The sequence below is a fragment of the Contarinia nasturtii genome, unplaced genomic scaffold, assembly GCF_009176525.2.
Source record: "Contarinia nasturtii isolate CC-2019 unplaced genomic scaffold, AAFC_CNas_1.1 Cnas_scaffold_129, whole genome shotgun sequence".
In the NCBI taxonomy this organism is placed as follows: Eukaryota; Metazoa; Arthropoda; class Insecta; order Diptera; family Cecidomyiidae; genus Contarinia; species Contarinia nasturtii.
Genome location: NW_022197486.1, coordinates 3,754,017 through 3,777,517, shown reverse-complemented (window position 1 = coordinate 3,777,517; position 23,501 = coordinate 3,754,017). Strand labels below are relative to the sequence as shown.

At 32.6% G+C, this 23,501-nt stretch overlaps 1 protein-coding gene across 5 annotated transcripts in view; it reads right to left on the bottom strand.

Annotated features, from left to right (window-relative positions):
- LOC116340508 (potassium voltage-gated channel unc-103) overlaps positions 1–14,245 on the bottom strand; it is a 36,791-nt gene extending 22,546 nt beyond the window's left edge. Inside the window, exons 1-3 of one of the 5 annotated variants that reach the window (XM_031767056.1) lie at positions 13,744–14,245; positions 12,522–13,444; positions 1,158–1,298 (exon numbers count right to left, since the gene is read on the bottom strand). In XM_031767056.1, the coding sequence (XP_031622916.1) occupies positions 1,158–1,298; positions 12,522–13,444; positions 13,744–13,972 (1,293 nt within the window). In that variant the 5' untranslated portion in view covers positions 13,973–14,245. Of the gene's footprint in view, positions 1–1,157; positions 1,299–5,123; positions 5,714–6,024; positions 6,342–12,521; positions 13,445–13,743 lie in introns of those variants that run through there. The other 4 variants (XM_031767070.1, XM_031767078.1, XM_031767086.1 and 1 more) reach the window with 4 other exon arrangements.
- Between the last annotated feature and the right edge of the window lie 9,256 nt (positions 14,246–23,501).

Genomic DNA, 23,501 nt, shown 5'->3' with positions numbered 1-23,501 from the left:
AAAATATTGCTTTATAATGGCTTCTATTGAATAAATATTTCCATTTTACTGGGTGAGAACAAATGAGTTGCCAGCTTAAAAGCGGCGATATTGAATTGCAACGAGCCAACAACAATGCCAACGACATTTATAGATTCTGCTGCATGTGGAGAGATATTTTTGTGTTTTCAGCATAATGATTCTATTGAAACTCAATTGCATGTTCAAAATCCCATTTCACAAAATTTTTATGTTAATGTTTTCAGCGAATTCAAATTTTAATTTGAAAAATTCATGACTTTTAATCTCTATCAACAATAAATTCAAATTAAATACATACACTGTTTATTATTATGGAAACGATTAATGGATTGCTTTAGTCAAGTTAAAAAAGTACGTCCAGTCAAGTGAAAACTACTTTAAAAAGATGTGCAACATGTAGCTAGGTTATTGTTTTTCGTATGTTCTTCGACAAAAAATTCTTATCAAATGATATTATAATAAAATAACCTCAAGCAATAAGCTATATATTACAGTTTATTCGCGTTATTTTTAATGTCAGAGAACTATAAAGTATAAAAATGTAACCGCTAAAAATAAATTTGCCCTATGTGGTTTTACACTCCAAACAACATGCCGAGAAAGGAAGAGTTTTTTTATAATTTCATACAGACAACACACACGAAATCGGCCAAAAAACTTTCAATTTCAGCTGTACAATGAGTAGGGGTGTATGTTTTCATTACACTGGAGACCTTTATTTTTTCTACGGAATAATAAAAGTGTTGAAAACATGGAAGACCCTTATCAACTATAAAATTAAAATATTTGACACCAATCATCTCCGTTTTGTATCAAATACAAACGCTAATTTTCAAAAGGATACAATTTATTTCTTAGCATATGTATTGACACCAAAAATATTCGATGATTCTTCGAAATCTGAGATATTCTTGCCATTCACCAGAAGGCAAACCTATACAGTCGAGAATTAATTTTATTTTTTCAGATAACGTATATTTTAAATTTCAGTTGTTATTGTCAACTAGATAATTAAGCAACGAAGTAACCTCGGAATAAGTAAAGATTTTCACCCACATTATATGTTTACTTCTCGAACATCATAGTTCAGCTTAAAAGTTTATATCATTTTTGTTAAAATTACAAAAAATAGATACCTCTTGTCCCAAGTTTTTTGTTGATTTTCCACCGCTGAGTCCATTTAAATTCAAATTCGGATTTGTCGACACATGATTTTCGATTATTGTTCTATTTTTTGAATCACTACTTAATCGAACACTAGACCATTTTTCAACAACCTAAAAAAATGTATAACGGTTGTATCACAATACAACGAAACATCAGAAGTCATTGGAAATGGGATTTTATTTTTTTCATTTGTCGTGTATACCCTTTGCATGCACAAACAGCCACATTATAATTTGATTGATTCTGGCATGCACATTGCACACGATGTTCTCTTTAACACTACACTACGTTACAACCATATTCAACACAATCAAAGTTGTCAACGAACTGAACCGTTCGTTCTCTGTTCACTCGAAATTCGTTTGGGTTTGTTTATGTTCAAACGACCACATCCATCTCCCCCATTACAGCTCTGAACACTGCATTTTTTACCATGGGCTTCTTTTTTTTCTCACACATTTTTTGTTGAATTATTTATTATTGGAATTTATTCATGTGGTTTGAAATATTTCATTATACTTTTCATAGGATTTGAACTTATTGCCGTTTTTTTCGATTGCAATAAATCTTTCCCTTTTTTGTCACAATCGCTACTAATTATATAGGAAAGAGTAATGTTTATTTTGAAGGGTCTCGAAATGCTGTTCATTTGTTTTTATCAATCGTCTATTTTATTATTTATTTATAGCATTTTCATTGAACTCTTACTTGCTTTTGATTATCGAATAAATTGGTCAAGGTCAATTGAATTGAAATTAATTATTTTATTTGGCGCCTTGAGCCGTGCTTCAATTTTTCCAACATTTTACACCGCATGGCGAAAATTGTTGAAATAATCCGGTCATTTTTGTCTGCTTCTGTGTCATTTCACATTTCTACCAATTTCTACTTATATGGGAAATTTCCAAATGGAATAAAGGTAAAATACTTATATTTCTTCATTGAATTTACAGTCGCCGCCGAAAAGTTTAATAACATTCATAAAATTTATGGTGTGATATAGAAATTTTAATGGATTTTCGAGTCAAATAACATAAATGATCACAATATAGACATTCGATTTCGCAAAATGGTCGATCGACACAGGAAGCAGATGTCAAGATATCATTCGACATTTGGCGAAGATGTGGTCGCTTGAACATGCATTTTTTTGTGTTCAGTGCTCTAATATGGGTATTTGCACAAATAAATCTGACAAATACATCAGAGATTAGAGCTATGTTCGTTGATTGCGTCAAATTATTATTAAGGGTGCAATAAATCTCATAAAATAATCGTAGCGTATGTTCACACATTATGGAAATCAATATCGATTTTGTGCTGCTGAATAAATTGATCGGATTTTATGCTGTATCATTTAAATATATATTGCTTCAGAGTGTTGTTGACAGAGGCATGTACTTTTCCCGCATATAAATTTTTGGATTTGGTTTGAATTAAGCAACTAAATTGAAATTTTACCCAATTATTGCATGCTTGTGTGCTTTAACACTTGAAATATGAAATGGAATTTTATTAGGTAAACAAACAACTCTCTCTTTAAGAATTGTTTTGTGCTCGCTATAAAATATTGAATGCATCACATTCATTCGTATGCTATTTTCCATAGTTATCAATATATTTCCAGGTTTTGGAACATTTTATATTTTTATCATAACATAAAGGGTGTTTTTTAAGAATTTTGTTTCTTATAGTACATTGAAATAAAACCCTTGTGGAAAATTACTGACTAGTCAGTTAACTAATTTGGGACGTTTTTGCCTAAATCCATTTGAGATTGAAGTTGTTTTAAGTTGATTTGTCTGATTTTTCAGTCAATCCTAGTCAGGGCTGTAATTTTCACTCTGTCAGTGTGCGCACATAGCAGTGTGTACAACTGTACACTCACATTCCATGTGCGACGCACACTTAGCCACAAGTTCGACAGTTTTGACCGTTGTTCAAAAATTGTAAACCATCCTTTGAGATGTCAAACTTTTGTTCAAGTGTGCGTCGAACATTGAAAATACAAGCATTTTATGCGTCGCACATGGAATGTGAGGGTACACACTACTATGTGCGCACAGTATATCGCAGTTGACTATAGACAAAACCGTCCCAAATTAGTCATCTGTTTAAAATGAGATACACAGACGATTAAAGTCGACTGGGTAGACGCTAGGGGAAATGATCTATTCGCGAATGGACAAAATTTATTAGTTGTATGATAAAGTCGACATTTTGGTAAAATAATTCAAGAAATTCGCATACAATTCGCAAGCTAATCGCAAAAAGTTATCACAATCAAACTATATAATATACGCTTGCAAACGAACCAAGTGAATAGCGGCGACGCAAGAAAAAGAAGTGAGTGAATAGCGGCAACGGATAACATTTTTTCTTTCGTTCGTTGTCGCTATTCACTCATTTCGTTTTCGTGCGTCGCCGCTATTCACTTGGCTCGTTTACAAGCGTTCACAATTTGATACATACAAAACATACAAATTTTACGAATTGTCTCACGTTCATAGCGTTTTGTATGCGAAATGTTCTTTAAATCACAACTTTACTGGCCCATCGCTTACAAATCATTTCGCATAAAATTCGCAAAATATCGAATAATTCGCTATTTTCTGATCGAGATCCGATCCCCTGGGGTAGACGACTTCAGTTAACAAAATTCAATTTCAGTCGATTTCAGCTAACCAGTCAGTCAGTCACTTTTTTTTCACACGGGAACAAATAGCTTAGGTGAAGGAAAGAGTCTGGGCATAGGTTCTGACATAGTTCGCATAGGTCGCATTGATCCTCCCCTAGCGTCCGAGGACCCCCTCTATTTTGAGAAAATTCTCGATTTTCCTAGGGTTTTTCACAAGGAATAAAATTATTCCATTTTGCTAGGGATTTTCGAGGCTGAGCTCTTGAACTATACCTCCCCATCAAAGACATACTATACAGAGAAAAATGTATTCAATTTTGCTAGAGATTTTCATAGTTTCAAAAATAATTCAGTTTTGCTCGGATTTTTGAGTTTTACAGAGCGGGGACCCCCCGACAATTTTCGGACGTGAACCGCTCCTAAATTTACAATTGTCAGAACCTATGAGTCTGGGAGTCATCTACACCTGAAAATCCTTAAATCGGGGTAGTTAGTAAATTTTGGTGACAAAAATTGATATTATCGGATGATACCCACTAAAACCAACTGGGGTGTATTTTTTTAAATGTCTTGTTCCATCATAAATTGGTATAGATTGGGTTACCATTTGCAATCAACCCCTTGAATTCGAATCAATACTTCTTTTATTTCAATTTAAAGTATAAAAAAAACACCCTCTAGCTAATTACCATATTGCACTGAATATACGCGTATTTTGCATTTTAATGTGGTGTCAAGAGAATAAAGATGTGTACAAGTAGAACGATATACAATTCTGATTATAATATTTGATCCGAAATATAATTAAAAGTATATAATATATGTGCACGCCAAATCATTCAATTCAAATGGATGTTATATTAGATATACACCCTAATCAAATATAGACATTCAAATTTGGAATTTCATTGGAATTGGAATAGTTGAAATTCGTAAACAAAATGTTAGTTTTTCGAAACAAGTATCCCGGAAGATGTACCAAAAATGTTGTTGTTTTATCTGTTTAAAACAAATTTACAACAGTAATAAATAAATGTAAATGTGAAGTGTGAACATAGAATGACCAACGCGAGTAAACTACACTATGCGACATGTATTCCACAGCTGATACGGGTTGGTCATTCTTTGTCCATTTGCATTCATGTATTTGTGAATGTCATCGTTTTTAGTTTTAGAAAATGTGGAAATCGTCTATTGCATTAAATTGCATTTCGAAATCGTTCATTTTATTTTAAAACTAAAAAGATGAGAAGAGAAGGGATAATTTTTATTTTATAATCATCGAAATAATGTGAACCTTTAAGCTGTTCGGAACGGATATATTACGATGTTCTTGTCCAAGCGTCTTAGATGGACGCACAAAACTGCGACTTGTTGTTGAATGCAGCCCGAAACCAGAGACTGCATTAAAATCGTAATCGTTTGGATAGATGGTAGGCATTGAATTTTCGAATTTCAATTGATCGGATGCATTTTCTTCCGATTTTGGCATGTTAATTGCATTTGAATCTGTATTCACATCTTCCATTGTATGGAATGTCGTGTGTTATGTTATTTTTTGTTATGTTTCACGATTGTTTTGTTGCTGGTATGCTTCAAAACTAATTCAATTCGTTTCAATGATAGATGGTGCATATCAAATTTGAAAACCATTCATTGGAACTGCGTCTAGTTGATATCGATGATTTGTAATGAGTGACTAAAATCATCTCAATCATTGTACAATCGCAGGTTATGACAGTGAAAATGAAAAAGATCGGACGCGAAGATGATTGTTTCTATGATAAAGTGACGCTTTGCATTGTTGCTTGATTTCAATTATTTTCTTTGTTGTTTTCTGTTCTACTTGGTCAGAGTGTGTCTCCTTAAAAGTGAATGAAATGCGCTCTGAAACAAAAGAAATGGGGCCGATTGAAAAATTATGATAATATTTTCTGCTACTGAAAATGCAATCAGATTACAGCAATGTTTTAACGTTGAACAAATTTATTTTCTATTTCACATTTCAAAATGAAATTGAAAATTTGTCTTCTTTCGCAAGATGCTTGCAATTTAATGTAGTAAATACTCTAGCAAATTGCAAGGTAAATTGAAATATACAAATGTATATGTAAGTATCATAGCTTGAAATGATTTTCCGTTTGAACATTGCATTCGAATTTTCTGAAAGAGATTTCAAATAAGACATCATAGCATACGAGACTTGAACACACGTGTCTAAGAGTGAATTCGAGAAATTTGCTTGTCATTTGAAATAAAAACTCCGTTTTTGTATTTGTCTATCGGTATTTTACAGGACAAAATGTTCATACGCTGTTTAACTTGCTACGACGTTGATATATTCGTTGTAAATATCATTTATAGATATATGCATTTGTATGTATCGATTTCAGTACTAGACATATAGTTGAAGGCACTGAATCGATCGGTTTTGAAGCGTTCATTTAATGTTCACGGTTTTATTATCATTCGTACCATACATATATTACACACATTATTTATAAAAGAACTCGATATCACATTCAGAATTCATTTAAACTAGATAAAGTATTTCAAAAGAACTAGAAGAATTGCGTATTTATGTCAATATCCTTTTATGAAAACACTACCAACATTTTTGTTTGAATGAATAGAAATTCTATTGAATTCCACGTTAAATTGATAGATTGAGAAACCGTTTAAAAGTGTTGGATAATTTAAATAGGTGAAGTATGTTGTATTGTACACTTGATGTTGTTCTATTTATTCTTGGTTATAAAAATGTTTGTCGCCCGATTAAATCCGTGAAGTGGCTTTGTATATAAATTTGTACACAAATTGTTTCCATGTTTGTTGTGCATATCACTCATATAACTGGATGTCGATGTATTTAAAATTCGTTTCATTTATTTGAACACACATTGTTGTTCATCTGTAGAATGTGGGCTGCAATATGCAAAAAGCTCTGCATCAATTTGAGTCTTGTACAGTTTTTTTGTTTTGTTTCTGTTAGCATTTTCAATGTTTTGTTTTCGTTAGTATGCCCGTTTTCCATCAAATTTCAATAATTTATGTTTTGCTTTCGGTTAACTTGCGAAATAACTTAACTTTGCATCATTCTGAAAAACATAACAAAAATATCGCAACATGAAATGTCGAGAAACGCTTTTGTTGTCCTTTATTATTCAACAAAACGCATCAGAGCCCGTATTTCATATTATTTTATTATTATTATTATCGTTACGCTCCAAAACGAAAAGAAAAAACTTCAATATATTTCTTGTGATTTTTCATTTGAGTCATATCGCTGTAAACACATGAAATTTGCATCAAAACCGAATGTTGCCAGTAGAAACACGCACTTGATGAAATGTCCCGTTTTGTATGCACTTTTCACTTTTTCATTATTTCGTTATTCGCTTACAAATTCGATACATTTGTTTATTATTCATGAGGCGACAATATATATTCGATTTACGACAAACTTGTAAAATTGGGAAATGGATACAATGCTATTAATATTAATAATTTCGTTTAGGAAAAATCAGACTAGTATTTGGTGTGCAAGTCATGCCATAGCTGACGGTAAACTGATTGAGAAATTCTCCATTTACGATACGATGTGATGGTGATGCGATGGTGATACTATATATTTTCCACTTCTATTGTTGTGTATTCGAAAACGAAAATGAAACAAGCAACCCGAAAGAGACTTTAAAGGAAAATTCGCCAGATTAAAGGACTTCACATGCTACGCACACCAAATACTATTACTGTTCTCATACACACAATCCCAGATAGCATATTCCGTCGTTCGTACAACACACACATATACAGGGGAAAGCGAAAAATATATTGAAAATATACGCATAGGTGTGAGTGTGTATGTGCTGCATACCATAAACCTTATCCGCTTATATACCATAAAGATGTTTGTATGAACGAAGTCGCAATACTTTTCGCCGTCATGTTGGTTAGTTTTCATGAAGACAAATTGTGTACTTATTTTGTTCCATCGTCAAACAGAAATACAGAATAGAAACACATTTTTAGGACGCATTCAGCCAACAAAAAGGCAACGAAGTTTCCCATCATCACGATATGATGATAGGGTTGAAAGCTCAAAGTGTTGGCTTCTATCACAAAATGACTGAGAACAATTTGTATAGTGCATTCAATAACGTCGACCATAATGCATACTTTTATCAAATACATTTGATACATCTATGACAATTTCACAAATTTACCTACGAATTCGAAATGTTGTGTGATCGATTTGTGCATTATTTACGCATACCGTTGATAAATTCGCTATCGTTCCTATCCAAATGAATATAAATGTATGCTTTCGCTTTTTTCTCTCTCTCTCTCACCAGTGTTATGTGTTTTCTAAGCATTTTATATAATTTATATGAAAGAAAATATGCACGTCTAAAAGTTTTGCTAAACTTCATCATCACATCAAAGTTCGAAAGACGATAACAGATTAGCCAGAAATGAAATAATTACCCTATCTATTCAGAATATTTACCCATTGCCACGGCACACTCAACTACATTCGCAGCACAGAAATTGTGTGTAGCATCGAAAAGCATTTGAGTGCAGCAGCTATTGGACTCATTTTTCGAATCGATGTATGCGTTTGACAAAACTGCGCACAAGTCGAACGCGCACCAATTCATTCTATTTTCGCAAAATATACACGAGGTAGCGTGTAGAGTAGGATCGTTAAACCTGTTTATATACGTATTTTTAGGTATACCGAGTTCCGTAGACATAGTGGCAACAATTCATATTGTTTTTTTTTTCTTTCTTCTTTTGTATAATACAAATGCTCATTCTTTGGATTGCATTTTCTTTGGCACTAATGATCACTTTTTTACGCTGCAAATTTCTTTGAATAATATGTGCAGATTCATTATTTTCAATGACAGTTCAAACCAAAGATATTTCACACAGATATTACAACAAAAAAATGCCCTGGAAAAATTTGAAATAGAATTCTGTTGATATGCCAGATACGGATAAACAAAGAATTTATACATATTTTATAATGTTAGCATCCAGCGTGACAAAATGCCAACCAAAATACAATGAACGTCGTAAAAATGGCCACAGCTGGACTTTAAATTATTTAATATTTATTTTTGTCACATCGCATTGGGAATAAATGCCCTGAAATCATTGAATAATATAGTGCGGAAATAAAAGCAACACATCCGTTAGGAATTTTAACAATTTTATATTCACAATGTCGATATTGGTTGTGTAGAATTTTAATTCAACTAGAATAATTTTTAACGTTCGCGGCGTATCAATATGAATGAATGTTTGTGGTGAACGGAAATATAATCATGGTCAATTGATGTCAAACTTTTCAAATAGGCGTTTAAGAGCTTAATGGTGATACATATTTTAATTGTGCTCATATTAGGAGAATAAAGCTTTAATGTGTTCAAGCTTTTTCACCAGCAAAGCTTTAAACCGATGGAAATTAAATTGTTTTCCGTTGAGGCTTGCAGAATGAGTTTATATGTATTGTGCACAATTTTCCGTGCATCAAAATATCAATATGGTTGGTAGTGTGTTGAAACATTTGTTGCTATCAGGAGTATTGAAAGCGAAACCGCTTAGCGCACATGGGTGCACACTTGCTAGAGACGACTATAAAATTGTGTTTATTTTCGTATAAAAATGAATTAATATTGATTCATATATTTTTAGAAAAATGCATTAAAATTGTACTTGAGTTATTCATATTTAAAAATTGACTTCATTTTGTACCGAAAATTCCCTAAAATGCAATAATTCGACGATTTTTGTATTCGTTAAAAAATTATAGAAACATTAAGGTTTTAACAGTCTATGTATTTCGGATGGATATCCATCCAATATATTTTAGAATATCTGGATATTTAACGCAACTGCACAGAGCCAGAGCTGTGCGCGTCGCACATATAATCTACGGTATGTCGCTACACGTAAAATACAGACACAGTATGACTGTGTACGTGCGACACTTGATACACATATACGTCGCGACATATCGTAGATTCTATTTGCGACGCACACAGCTCTGGTGCTGTGCAGTTGCTTTGAATATCCAGATATTCTAAAATATCTCGGATGGATATCCATCCGAAATACATAGACTGGTTTTTAATTAGATAAAAGAATTGTTCTTTGAAAAAGTATTTGACTTGACACTTTATATTTTTTATTGAGGAAAAAATTTACTGCAAAATACAAACTTTTCATATAAATCATCTTCATGAGATCTAAGGTTGTGAACACCGGGCGCAATTTATATGAACAAAAATAAAGTTAGCTGAAGCTCTGCTTGATATCCACAACAAAATGCTTGATTGCGTGCTTCCGCTCGATAAAAAAATCTATGTTTATTTGTTTTCTATGTACAACGCCAAATATTAACTTGAAATTATTTCATATTTTACACAAAACCAGACAATATATTTAGCTGCCGTCATCTGGATATTTCAGCTCATCTGGATGCCGTCAGCAGATGATACAAAGTGAAAACAATAGAAGTGATTGTTATAGGTATATAAGCTTGTTATATACTGGTATTACTATAACAATCAATTCTATTGTTTTCACTACGCATCATCTGCTGACGGCATCCAGATGAGCTAAAATATCCAGATGATGGCAGCTAAATATATTGTCTGCACAAAACTTTTCCATTACGGTTGATTTTTCCACATTTTTTGTTTTATCAAATATTCAGAAAAGGCTAGAACTTATTTTTTATAATACACAGCGCTGTGGATATATTTTTCTTCTCAATAAGTGATGATAAGTATTAATGAAGAAGCTTTTTCGTAAAAATCGTAAATGTTTGGTCAGCAAAGATCACGAGAGGCTGCAATTTGATTAAATGATTGATTGACACAAGTCAATAAAAAAAGGTCCAAATTATTGTGGAGTGTTAAATGTCTTTCAAAACGTTCGCATTCGGTTAATTGTATCCAAACAAAATATTGAAAAGCTGCCACGAGCTGACACTAAGTATTTCTTATAAAAATAATACTCGTAACTTCGTAAACTTTATTTCAATAACCCGAATGGTTCATTTGCGGACTTAAACGGAGATGTTGCGGAGCTGTGTGGAGATAGATATGAACAGTATGCAAGAGGCGTGAACAGTATACAACAGACGAGTGTAAATCTTTATTTGTGTGCGCGCAATGGTTACTATGCTTACGCATGTTCTTAAATACTGTTCATGTCTATCTCCACACAGCTCCGCAACATCTCCGTTTAAGTCCGCAAATGAACCATTCGGGTAAGCGTGCTGACGATATCATCAACAACAAAAATTCTTTGTTGGTTTTTCATTGTCTTTTGCGCCCACAAATTGTTTTTTTTTTTTTGCTTTTATGTTTTGATTGGATTGCTGTAAATAGCGACACAAAATGAATGGAACCGCTTAAGTTCAATTGTTTACTCCTTTCTTCTTTGTTGTTCAGTTGTTCATGAATAAAATGATGGCTTAGCAAAAATGTCAACAAGCTTTATATAAAGACAGTTAGGGGATTAAATGAAGCTGTTTACGCATATATCAAACCTTACGGAAAAATTTGCAGCTTTTGGAATAAGCCATTAACTTAACTGCTGCTGTTATTAAATATTTGTGAAAACACAGCTCTGTGCACCGCATGAACGAGATCTGTGCAGTAACACTTGTATGCGCGCTTATTTTTATGCGTGTCGATGGCGGCAGTTAAGTTAACGAGCTCTTTTTCTAAAAAATATTTTTTTTAAATGCACACAAAAACCACAAAAAATAATCATAAAAAAAAAAACAAAAAATTACAGCGTATTGATTTTACATCGACAATGAACATTATTCCAAATTCTCACCCTATTAATCGAAAATAGCTTAAATTTTATCATCGCCTAAGAGCGAACACATTTAAAATTTACATTTAAAAAAAATGGTCAAAATCATTTTCGAAGTAGATTTCAAATTTGTATATATTTCCTTTTTTTAAACTCTCGCTTAATGTAAAAATCTGTCAAGATCCAAAATCCATTGGTAACATGAAAATGTCATCACGACAATCTACATACGCAGTGATTTTCTATTTGAATTTCAAATTGAAGTGCCATTCGTACGATTATATAACGAGCTGTGTATGAGCTGTGTAATTTGAAAAGTATAGATGCTACTCATGTTCAAATAAACCAGTGAGATTATTGCTAACAGCAGCACCAATCATGCAACATAGTAATACAATTTTACATATTTTCCAGTGAGAAAAAATGACATTTGATGCCACCGGTAAAATCACACGGTGATTGCTAGCTACAAGCTGCCATTGAAATAAAAAATAAGCACACGAATATGTAAGAGCAGTTTTTCAACATTTTTAATTCTAAAATCGGTTCGAAATGTTGCTTCAAATTTCGTGTGAATTAAAAATATCCCTTTTTGTCAGTTTATTGATATCAATAAAATGAATTTATTCTTTGAGTTTTTTATATTTAAAAAAAAAATCCGGATAAAAATCAGTCTAATCATTGTTATTGTATTCTCGTCAGTTTGGTATCGTCACGTTTTCATGACCCCAATGTCTTTTTTGTGTGATGAAAATCATATTAAATGTACCGCATTACCATAAAGATGAATAACATTTATTTTGAAATAAAGAAAAATGATGTAAAGCTTAGGAAGAGATAGAAATTAACATACCGCCTCGACAGGTTCGGGGATTTTAATTTCGTGAGTAAATTTATCAAATTTACTGAGTGATGTGGTGCCACCAAGTAGAATTTCGCGTGTTTCACTGTCTTGCTCTTCGTGTAAATTGATTGGGCCACGTGTCGATGCTTTTCGGGAATATTGTTGTGAATTCTTTTTTGATTTTTGTGTATTTGTATCGCGATCCGTTGATCCAAACAGAAATACACTGTTTTTACGACTATTTCGATTATCTCGTAAACTATTTTGGCTGGATCTATACGATTTATCTCTAAGCGATCGATTGCTACAACTTGTGGTGCAGTCGCGTTGAGTGCTTCCTTTTTTCCATGATAAATTTGTTCCATTTTTTACGTGATTCTTGTCATCGCCGGTTTGTTTGGTTTTACAATTGTTGGCATTGTTATTTGACAATCGACCAAATGATTTTTCACTGTTTCCACCATCGAATGAGCATTGCTTTCGGCTATTCGACAATAAATTTTCCGAACCACTTTTTTTTGTATCACATGGATTTATTGCAAAGCATTGAAGGAAATTCGTTGTTCTTTCGTTACATTTCTTATCGAGACTAAAGTAACGTTTTTTGGTGAGATTGCGTTTATCGTAGTTCGTAAGTCCACCGCATTTGGTACAATAAGTAAGCTCATCAGTTTTTGTGTGCAAGAATTGTGGTGGTTGCTGATTCAATTTTGCATCAGTTTCAAAACTTAAATGCTCCGAAACGCTCAATTTTTGCACCATACGACTGGGCCGCAATGGTGCTACCAAATTAGACAATGGATTTGGTGGCACGATATCAATTGGACTGGCATTTGTCGATATAATTGCAGGCACATTTGGTATCACATCATTTTGTTCGGATGACCGTGTTTGATATTTACTGTTAACCACATGCTGTCGCTGAAGCTTTGCTGTAAATCGTTTGAAGAAAAAAAAAACGAGAAAATTTCATTTCAATGACAAAACTTTTATCGAAATGACAATTGAACACTAACAAAAAATTTAAACTTTGAAGAGATTTGCCACCGCAACCGCATCTCAAGTAGAGCAAACTTATTTTGAAAAACCATTATGATGTCTATTTTAGAATATTCATGATGTTTTGTGCCAGATGGCAAATCTATCCACACAAGTCATTCAATAAGAATCGTTCCAAAGGTATTCAGCCCTTGTTACACACACACCCACACAATTTGTTTTTGTCAAGTACCTTTGAATTCTTTGCCGGTTGTTAAGCTATCCGAAGCACCGCTATCATTTTCATCGTTTTTGTTATCACCAATAATATCGACATCGTCTTCAACGCTACCCAACTTTGCGCAGCAATCAATGCAAATGTTTTCACAACTGCTCGATTCACATTGTGTCAATAAAATGTCCAATTTACGAATATCCGATAATTCAATGCTCGAATTAGTTTTCAAATTTGTGTCCGACATTCTATTTTCTTTTTGTTGTGTTTGATTATTTTTCGTTAGCAAATATTTACTACAACGGTGGCAATAAATAGAATTGATTTGACTTCTTGGCGATTAGTTGCAACAGTGAATCAATCATCTACTGCACGACACAGGCTCCAACAAATTCCGTACAACAGGTTCTCCACCACTTTAAGAATGGACACACTATAAATGCAAATGGTTACACTTTCATTCTTTTATGCAAACTATCACATCACTGATTATTGGTTATCACACTATAGCCGACTGAAATAGCACATTCATTTAACATTCTAACACTGACACACAAATTGTTGTTTTTTCTTTCTATTTTTCGAATTGATCACACCAATTACTTAAATTTCCATGAAGCTTTTTTTGCCATCGCTTTTTAGGCACGTACATTTTTTTCTAGTGACAAAATTGTCAAAATAATTTGAAAAACTGTTACTATTGTTCTTTTACTTATTTTATATTTGCATAAATCCTTGTCGTTGGCATAATTACTATTTATTAATGTTTAATGACAATAAAATAATGGCTGTTGGCAAACGAATTTTGATACTTTCTTTTTCGCAACAAAATATTTGACGGATCGATGTGCAAAATGAAAGTGGAAATAAAAATATAAACTCAATACTCATGCCCAGTTAGTAGGGAAAAAAATATTTTTTTTTGCAAATGTGAAAATCATTTGCGGCATAAACGCCTTCATACCAACACCGACTATCGGCTATTGAACCGGTTCGCGACATGCGGCCATTTCGACCATTTAAGTAATTTGTATTACTTTTTTTTCATGCCGCACAGAAGTCAAGAAGCAAATACATGCTAACGGCAACAAAAGAGTTCGCACAAAATATTCTTTTCTACTTATTCACAAAGTTAAGGTCACACGAATGTTTGGAAATGTGTTGTGGTACCAAATAAAGTAAGTTGTCATGATTTATATGTTGAAATGGTCAATTATTTGTGTTGTGCAAAACTCTATCTTCATTTTCATTTTTAGTAAAACCATTGACACACAGTAATCTGTAGTATCTTCGGATGTATCGAACGTATCAAATAGTAATAAGAGAACCAAAATTACAAACGCTCAAATTTAATTAATGATTTTACAACAGTAATTCCGACACTGTCAAATTACAACGTGGGCCTAGCTCAAAAAATAATTCGCATACATTTGTATTTCGTTGTGTAGCTCATTTGTTATCCGCATTTTTCTTTCTTTTTCACTTTTTTTTCCTTTTTACTATAATTTTTTTCTTGTTTCGAAACAAGGTCATGTAATTTGTTTTAATTTCTTGTTATATTTTCGCATTTCATGCGTCAGCAGTACCATTTTATCCATAAAACATTATGTTAATCAATTAACTTTATTCATGAAAAAAAAAAACATTTGCCGTTTTCTTTCTCCTTTTCGCCGTTATTTGTGTTTGATAAACTGCAAAAAAATGCATGAAAAATTGCTACTTCTAAAAATAGCTTTTAATATTTCATCAAAACTTTGTTACTATCGAAACAAAATTAATTAATTATGTATCATTTGATTTAAAAACAATTGGATATATGACAAATTTGTGAACTGCAATAATTGGTTTTAACACAATTGTCCTTCAAATAACACTCTTTGAAAAGTTCATTGGAATTGGAACTTGTGAAAACTAACCATAATTATCACAATACGATAATTGGTCATAGTGAATAACGACCGGACTAAAGCTGATAATACGTAATATTAATAGTTTGTTTAAACGAAATTGAAATAACCATTGTTTGAACTAATTGTATTGAATCTCATTAAATCGGAAAAAGATTAATATGTAAAATGGAATTGAACGATTAGCCCATATTTCCGTAACACCGCTATTGTAGCGGCACATTAGCATGTGTCAGGAGTGCATTTACCGATATTATTCCGAATATAGTTGTTGATTGGTTTTTAATATCTTATTTTAGCACATTTACAATAAGCCATTTTGATGATGCGGATTCATACAAGCTGATTGAATTTAAATGAATCATTCTGTTTTTTTCTTTTTCAAAATTTACAGTCAAAGCTTATGTTATTAACAATGAAGTAAGCAAACAATTATTTTAAATATAAACGGAAAAAAAGAGCTGAATGTTTCAACAAACATATGCGATATTCGATACATTTTCATGTTTATAAATGTGAAATAAATAAAGAGTCATTCATTTTCCTAATGTCTTTCATTTTTTATATAAATGGCAGATATTTGTGTAATATTTTTTCTTTATCGTTGTGTGTGGTTTTTATTTATTAAACATTTCTTTTTGTTGTTGATATAGATTGTGGTTGCCCTCTTTCTTTTCTATTGGCACCAATGCAAATGGGATAATGCCTGAAAACACGCGTGATTGAACACATGATATCTTCAATTTGCGGTGAATTAGTGAATTGTAGAATAAAAGACAACTTATAAAATATACATTTTTGTTGGTTATAATGTTCGATATGCAAAGTGAAAACAGTATGAAAATGTTGAAAATAAAAGGGGCGACCAGCGAAATATATAATGTCATGACGACATTTAACTTATAGAACAATTTATCAACATAAATTTTTATATAATATGAATTTTATGAGTTCTTTAGTCATCGTATACCGTGGTGTTCATTTACCACAATTTCGCAAAAACGTTGATTTCTTCGCCAAGTTTTTCAAAAAAAAAAAAAAAAAAAGATAGTGGAAACAGACAAATCCAAACATAGAAATGACTTTTAAAATATTATTTAATGTATATGAATGAATGCAAGTAGAAAACGACTTATTTTCGCGGTTGGTATTTAAATTCGAACGTTAAATTTATTCGTTAATCACTTATAAGAACTGAACTGTTTGAGTTTATAGCTTAAATTCATTTTCATTTTGCACACCATTTCCTCGAATGGAATAATCAAAACGCCAAAATAATTATCGAAAACAAAAGACATTTGTCTATCTTCTTGAGATAATCGGGTTTATGATGAAAGAAATGGATAGATTGTGTATGCGTTTATTGACGTTTCTCACCACATTTTGATTGTTTACTCTATTTTCTTTTCGCGAATTTTTCAAATAGTGCGCAAATTTTCCATAAACAAGTATCTCAATGGTATGGAAGGAACGAATTCAAGTGTAAACACTTCAAAGTTAATCAAGTCTTTTAGTTTGGCATTTCGAAAGCAAACTTAATTATTTTTTTTTTTAGTTTAAAAATCATTTGAATGATTACGCTTCATTTATTTATGTAGATAAAAAAAACACCAAAAAATGTGTGAGGTAAACTTTGTTTATCAAACGTTGTTATCCCTGATAAAAGCGCAAATCCGTACACGTAATATGAAATGAATTTATCAATTTATTTAGTTCCAAATGCGGTTTGAATTTTATTTGCATTTAGCAAAATACGATTCGACTTTCGAATTTAAACTATTCAAAATGTACACATATCAAAAGTGAAACGATATTTATTTTATGGAGTTTGGAGCGCGCCTCCGATTACGACAAAACGTAGATTTGCACTGATTTATACTCCGTCATCGAAAAATCCATCTACCATGATTGAATGAGAGCCATATCAGAAGAATAGAGCTTACAGCAATCGTTTCATAAAGGTGCACAGGCAAAGCGACAAAAAAGTTAACAGTTATGATGGAGCTATTGGGAGAGTAAAAGCACAATGCTTAACACAATGAAGTTGTGTGTGAATGGTGTACCATTACATCAACGTGCTTTTTGTTGAGTGAGCCATGAATGCTATCAGCGAAATGTTTTTCCCCCCGATAGTATATACAATAGCTTTATTGTATAAGTTTTAAAGATTTGGTCACCTCCCTCAGTTTCCCGCATATTCGAAACACACAGTTGCGTGTTGTTCTGTGCTTTTTATTGATACCCTCCAAAATGACACATATTCAAAAGATTTTTTTCTATGCTTCATTTTCTTTATACACGCCATCGAGAGACTGAAATACAATCCAAACAAAGAAAGCGACTCGAAGCGCATTTTTATTTGGGACTTGTGCGAAGAACAACAAACCGAACAGCTTCACATGCAAAATCCCAACATGCAAGCATGCCAAAGCGTTGCGTGCTTACTGATGATTTCCATTCCAATTCCATAATATAATATTATAAAGTTATACAAATTCATATGCACACCATGGCACAAGCTTACCGAAAGCTTACTGTATGCGAGGGTGTGCGACTGCAGGAGAATACGTTTGTATGCGCATTCACAATGTGTGGGTGCTGATGTCAAATTTTACATTTGTATTGAAGATTTTTTTGCTATACATCTACATTGGCGGCATGATATACATACACACACAATCTGATAAAATGATTTAAATGATAAAAAAATGTCACTATGCTTTTCAGATTTCACTTTGTATACGGTTATTCATTTCTTTTTGAAGAAAAAAAACACGTCCACTACACATATACTCAGAAACATACTCACATGAAATTCAACGTTAAAAATACGTTGTTGAAATAATAATGTTATGGAAAATTAGTTTGTTGCAGAGGATTAATCGTTTGATGTATCTTATACTAGAAATAAATCGATTTTATTATTTATTTAATGAAATGCTTGAAGAAGAGAAAAGAGTAACAAGTAATGCTTTTGATGGACAGGAAGCTGGACTCATCTATGTATATAGATGCCGTTCATCGAATTCCTTCGAAATTAAATTGAATTGAATTTGATATTTTGAATAGGTTTTGAAGTCGAAAATGAAAAGCTTCCGAATTTATGACATGTGCCGTGCATAATTTCTACAGCCATCATGATATGAATTGCTTGAATTAATTTTACGCAAATGATTCAAACCGACTTATTGGCCAGTACCGAATCTTTCGATACATTGACAAGTATAATTAAAACTAGACAGCATATATTGGACGGAAAATTGAACGATTAGTAGCTGAGATAAAACATCTGACATCCATTCTTATTATGTGAACTGTCGATTGCGCACAATTGGTAGGAAGTTTCATTCATCCATCCACTATCTACTGGCTATATGTACTTTTTACTTAATGAATCACATGACCCAGGTGCATTCATAAAGAACATAATACCTTGAGTTCATCGACAAGAATGTCCTTTTAATTTCGTTTTCACTGAAATCGAGTTGATTCCCACTGGCGATTTTTTTTACCCATCATTTATTTTGAACGTCTATATATTTGCTTGCGGATCGATCACTATTTCCGCAATAAACACGCTCGATACATAATTTGATTAACTGAGAGTTCAAAACTGTTGTCATACCAATCTGAGTGCAGTTCCGTTCGTCGATTATAATTTGAATGTTAAAGGTTCGTGCAGTGGAAAATTTTGATCTAGGGTGTTAAACAATATTTGTTACACTTGCGGCATATTAACGGGCAAACTAAGGCGGTAAAGAAGAATTATTGTTTACAATGCCATTGACTTTTCCGTGCAATCCGCTTGTGTGTGCATTGTGGATATTTATCTTTTAAAACCATGTGCGTGCGTAATTTGTACATGATTTATGGTCGTAAGTATTGCAAACAAAATGATTGAATTGCTTGGATTGCATAATGATAGACGTATTCGAAAATAAATGAAGAGGGGAAATTGTGTATATCAAAATTTGTGTGTTTTCCATCGATTTTATGTTAACATATTTATTGCTTACCACATTTGATTTTGAATATTTCTTTCAATGTTTAACTTTCAAAAAGGAAAGCATTTTAAACATCAGTAAACAACACAACGGTCATTTGCGATTTCTTTTTAGTTTCAATACACATCCATATCTACGTTACATTGTAGTTTTTTTTGCTATGGTTACAAAAGCTGTTTGTCAACTTGAGTATCTGATTGCGTATTTATTACTTAAGTTCACCCCTTGGCTTTTACAGAACCATCCACTCTCTTCTTTTGGAAACTTTGTGTGGATCTGTCAAAACAAGGAACCAAAGACCATTACAACAAAAATTATATGATGGTGTTTCCACGTCTACTAATGCAAAGTCGTAATTGAAAGAGAAATGGAGAATGAAGCAGTAATGCAACGTAAAATTGGCAGATTGAGTTATTTCATTGTTCTATCGATGCAGCTTTTGTCTCATAATAATAATTTAAAATGAAATTTATGAAATAAAAGCCTTTCGTATGCGTGTTTTTTTTTGTTGTTGCGATAGATAATTTTCAGAGACAGCAAATTTGCTGCCAAACAGACAGACTCTTGCTAGCATGCTGAATTTGGTTGTATACGTGCTTTTTGTGTACACACACTCACAAAGTCAGCATGTTACTTTTAGTATTCTTAGCAGCAAAGACGGCATCAATTTTGCAGTGGCCGCTATTTTATTTAAGTATTTTTTCTTGCTTACGCCAAATAATGTATGTATTCATCCACTTTTTACACGTTGTAAGTGAACTGAAATCCTATCTTAGTATATAAGGGATTCTTTCGAACATCAGCTAAAAATGTTATTAAAGTTTCTTTTAGCTCAATCATACAGAGCAAACACAACTATTTATTTACGCAATATATTGCGATATTTAATACTAATTGACAATTGTTAATTTTTCGTGTATTTCTTCTTTTCCTATAATGTAGATTTCTATGACAATGTGCAACACATCACCCTACATTGTAATCATTTTTGGAGATTGTTTCGTTTCGTAAATTTTCATCAATTCATATCGAAATGCAATTTCATTCAAATTTTCGACATTTGATCGAAACTGAAAAGATTTCCACCATTTTTTTTTCTTCGAAAAATATCACTCCTTTGTTATTTACCAACTGAAAATCTGTACGTTTTAAAATGTTATCAATTTTCGTAATGTTTTGCATTTCGAAAAATTGAAATTCAGCGAATATAGCACGACACGACCGATTTTTCCACATGGAAAATTCACAAACACTTGAAAATGAATATGGATGCATGCTTGACATATTGTACATCAATATATACATTTGATAGCTTTTTATATTTGTTTTTATGTGGTTTTGTTATTGGCAATGCTCTGTGCACGCGTTGGCTTTTCACACGAACCCATCCAACGATATACCAGTTAAATTTCGTTGATGTCGAATTCATCATGCGGTATGCTGTGCTAAACTTGGCAAGTATGCGACACATTCGATTTGCAGACAGTTAAAAGCATACGTGCGATATATGACAAACATGGCATCATGATAAATGACAACAACAAAAAAAAACGAGCCAACCATTTCGAATGGTTTTTGTCACAGACTGTTTTATCGCTTAATTAAAATGTCAGATGTTTAAAATTTGCGACATGATTCAAAACCATGCAATTTCATAACACATCTAATGAAAGGGTTACTTCATTTAAAATGGTTTTACGCCAAAACTAATTGTGATATTTACAATGTATATTCGTCCAACATTCATGCAATGTTGATAATTATTAGGATAATTCATTATTAAAATTATTTTGAGTGTTCGCTATCATAACATGTAATTTAGAATGAGAAAAAAGCGGAAAAAAGTTTCAATTCAATTATCAAATTCATTTTTTTTCATTACATTTCATTATTTGTATGCTTGTTAATGTTTCTCTCTCTTGTAATTGTGACTCGTGTAATGACACTCTGGCAAAAATGCAATGACATCAATTGATGAATTAACATGTACACATTTTGATTGAGTGGCTTATTTTCGTCTGTGTGATTTGATTCCCAATCAAAAAGTAGATTACTCAAAACTGACTGGAAATTATGAAAGAACGGCCAAAACGCACTTTTGTGTTGAAATCAAAATAATATTGCAACAATCCCTTGCAATCAAGGCAAAGATTGACTAACACCCATTTGCTGCAACCACCACAGAATGCCAGCAACAAATTTTCTTTGGGAAAACTATGACAACCATTTCATAAAATCGAATTGATTCGTGCTAACTGCATGTCGTGCAAAACGCAATTGCTTTAAAACCCAAGCCGGAATTAAACATAATATTCAATAACAGTAATTTGTCAAAGTGAATGCAAAGTACAATATAAAAACTCTTAATTGCTGCTCATACTTTTGCAACGTGGAGGCATGAAATGAGTCGCAAACAGCGGGGCAAGCGGCCAATCAATCTTTTGAACTGACTTTAATTGCTATTCAATGTAGGTTCAATAAGCATTAAACACAGACGATATTAGTTCAATGCATTTTGTTTTGCATAGTTTTTATTTTATTTTTTTAATATTGCAGTATAAACGAAAAAAATGTTGTTTTTTTAAACCAGAAATACCAACTGGAAACTATCTCAATATTGTTTTCGTATTTCGTTCACACAATGAAATCGATTTTATTTTCATGAGGTGAGGTTCAAAATAGCTCAAAACGACGTTTATTGTATTATGACGAATTTGTGTGGGACCGTTAGAGTACTGTTGTAGTTAAAAAACAGTTGTTGATATACATATTCAAAAGAGAAAATGTGAAGTATGTAGACTATTTTTAATTGGAAAGGACATTTAAAAATATTGGTATCATTCTCCACTTGCCTTATATTTACGTTATTGGACGTGCGTCTCCACTTGCGCACCTATTGAATTGAAATTCAATCGAGGTTGGAGTATTGAACTTGGATAAAAGTTCGAACGACACCAAGATAGACTCAGTTCTTTGAAATTATTTAATGAAATTTGTGAATAGAGACATCAAAGAAACAAACGATGTTTCGGCATTTGAACTGAAAATTCCTAAATTTGTATTAGCATAGCCAATATAGGGAAATGCTCTGATTTGTTTCAATTAAACATTATTCATTATTATGTGGCGTCCTTTGAAGACTCTCTACACTCACTGAACGTCAAATATTTGATTCAATTTTGGAATTTTGTCTTTAAATTCCTAGTGGTGGGCTGACCGCCAGTGTAGACAGTAGCGGGTATATGTAGTATGGTAGAAACCTTAACTTGACAAGAGAAACATTTTTAGAATCGGCATCAAGACAAATTTTTAGAAACAATATTATCAAATTGGAAAATGTTATTTTTATTGATCGGTGAAAAATGTAACTTGTATGTATTATATAGAAATTAACAGTGAACACAATCGATATCTGCTACTCCGAAGTCGAAAAGGCTGGTAGCTGGGTATCGATCGGGTAGTGTTTCATTGTAAACGATATTGTACAAATTTTGTGATAAATTCAGTCTGTGATCAGAGGGTGAATAAATAATAATAGTAATAGTGCGCTAATTACAAATGCACTGAAAAATGTCAACCATATAACGTCTCCTGGAGAGTTGATTTAAGCATTTTTTCGGAATCTTGGAAGTCTTGGAAACTTCAGACTACCCCCAAAGGAGAATTGGACTTTCTCATGTAAGTGTTAGTCAGTCTATGTATTTCGGATGGATATCCATCCGAGATATTTTAGAATATCTGGATATTCAACGCAACTTCACAGCGCCAGAGCTGTGTGCGTCGCAAATAGAATCTACGGTATTTCGCGACGTATATGTGTATCAAGTGGCGCACGTACACAGTCACACTGTGTCTGTATTTTACA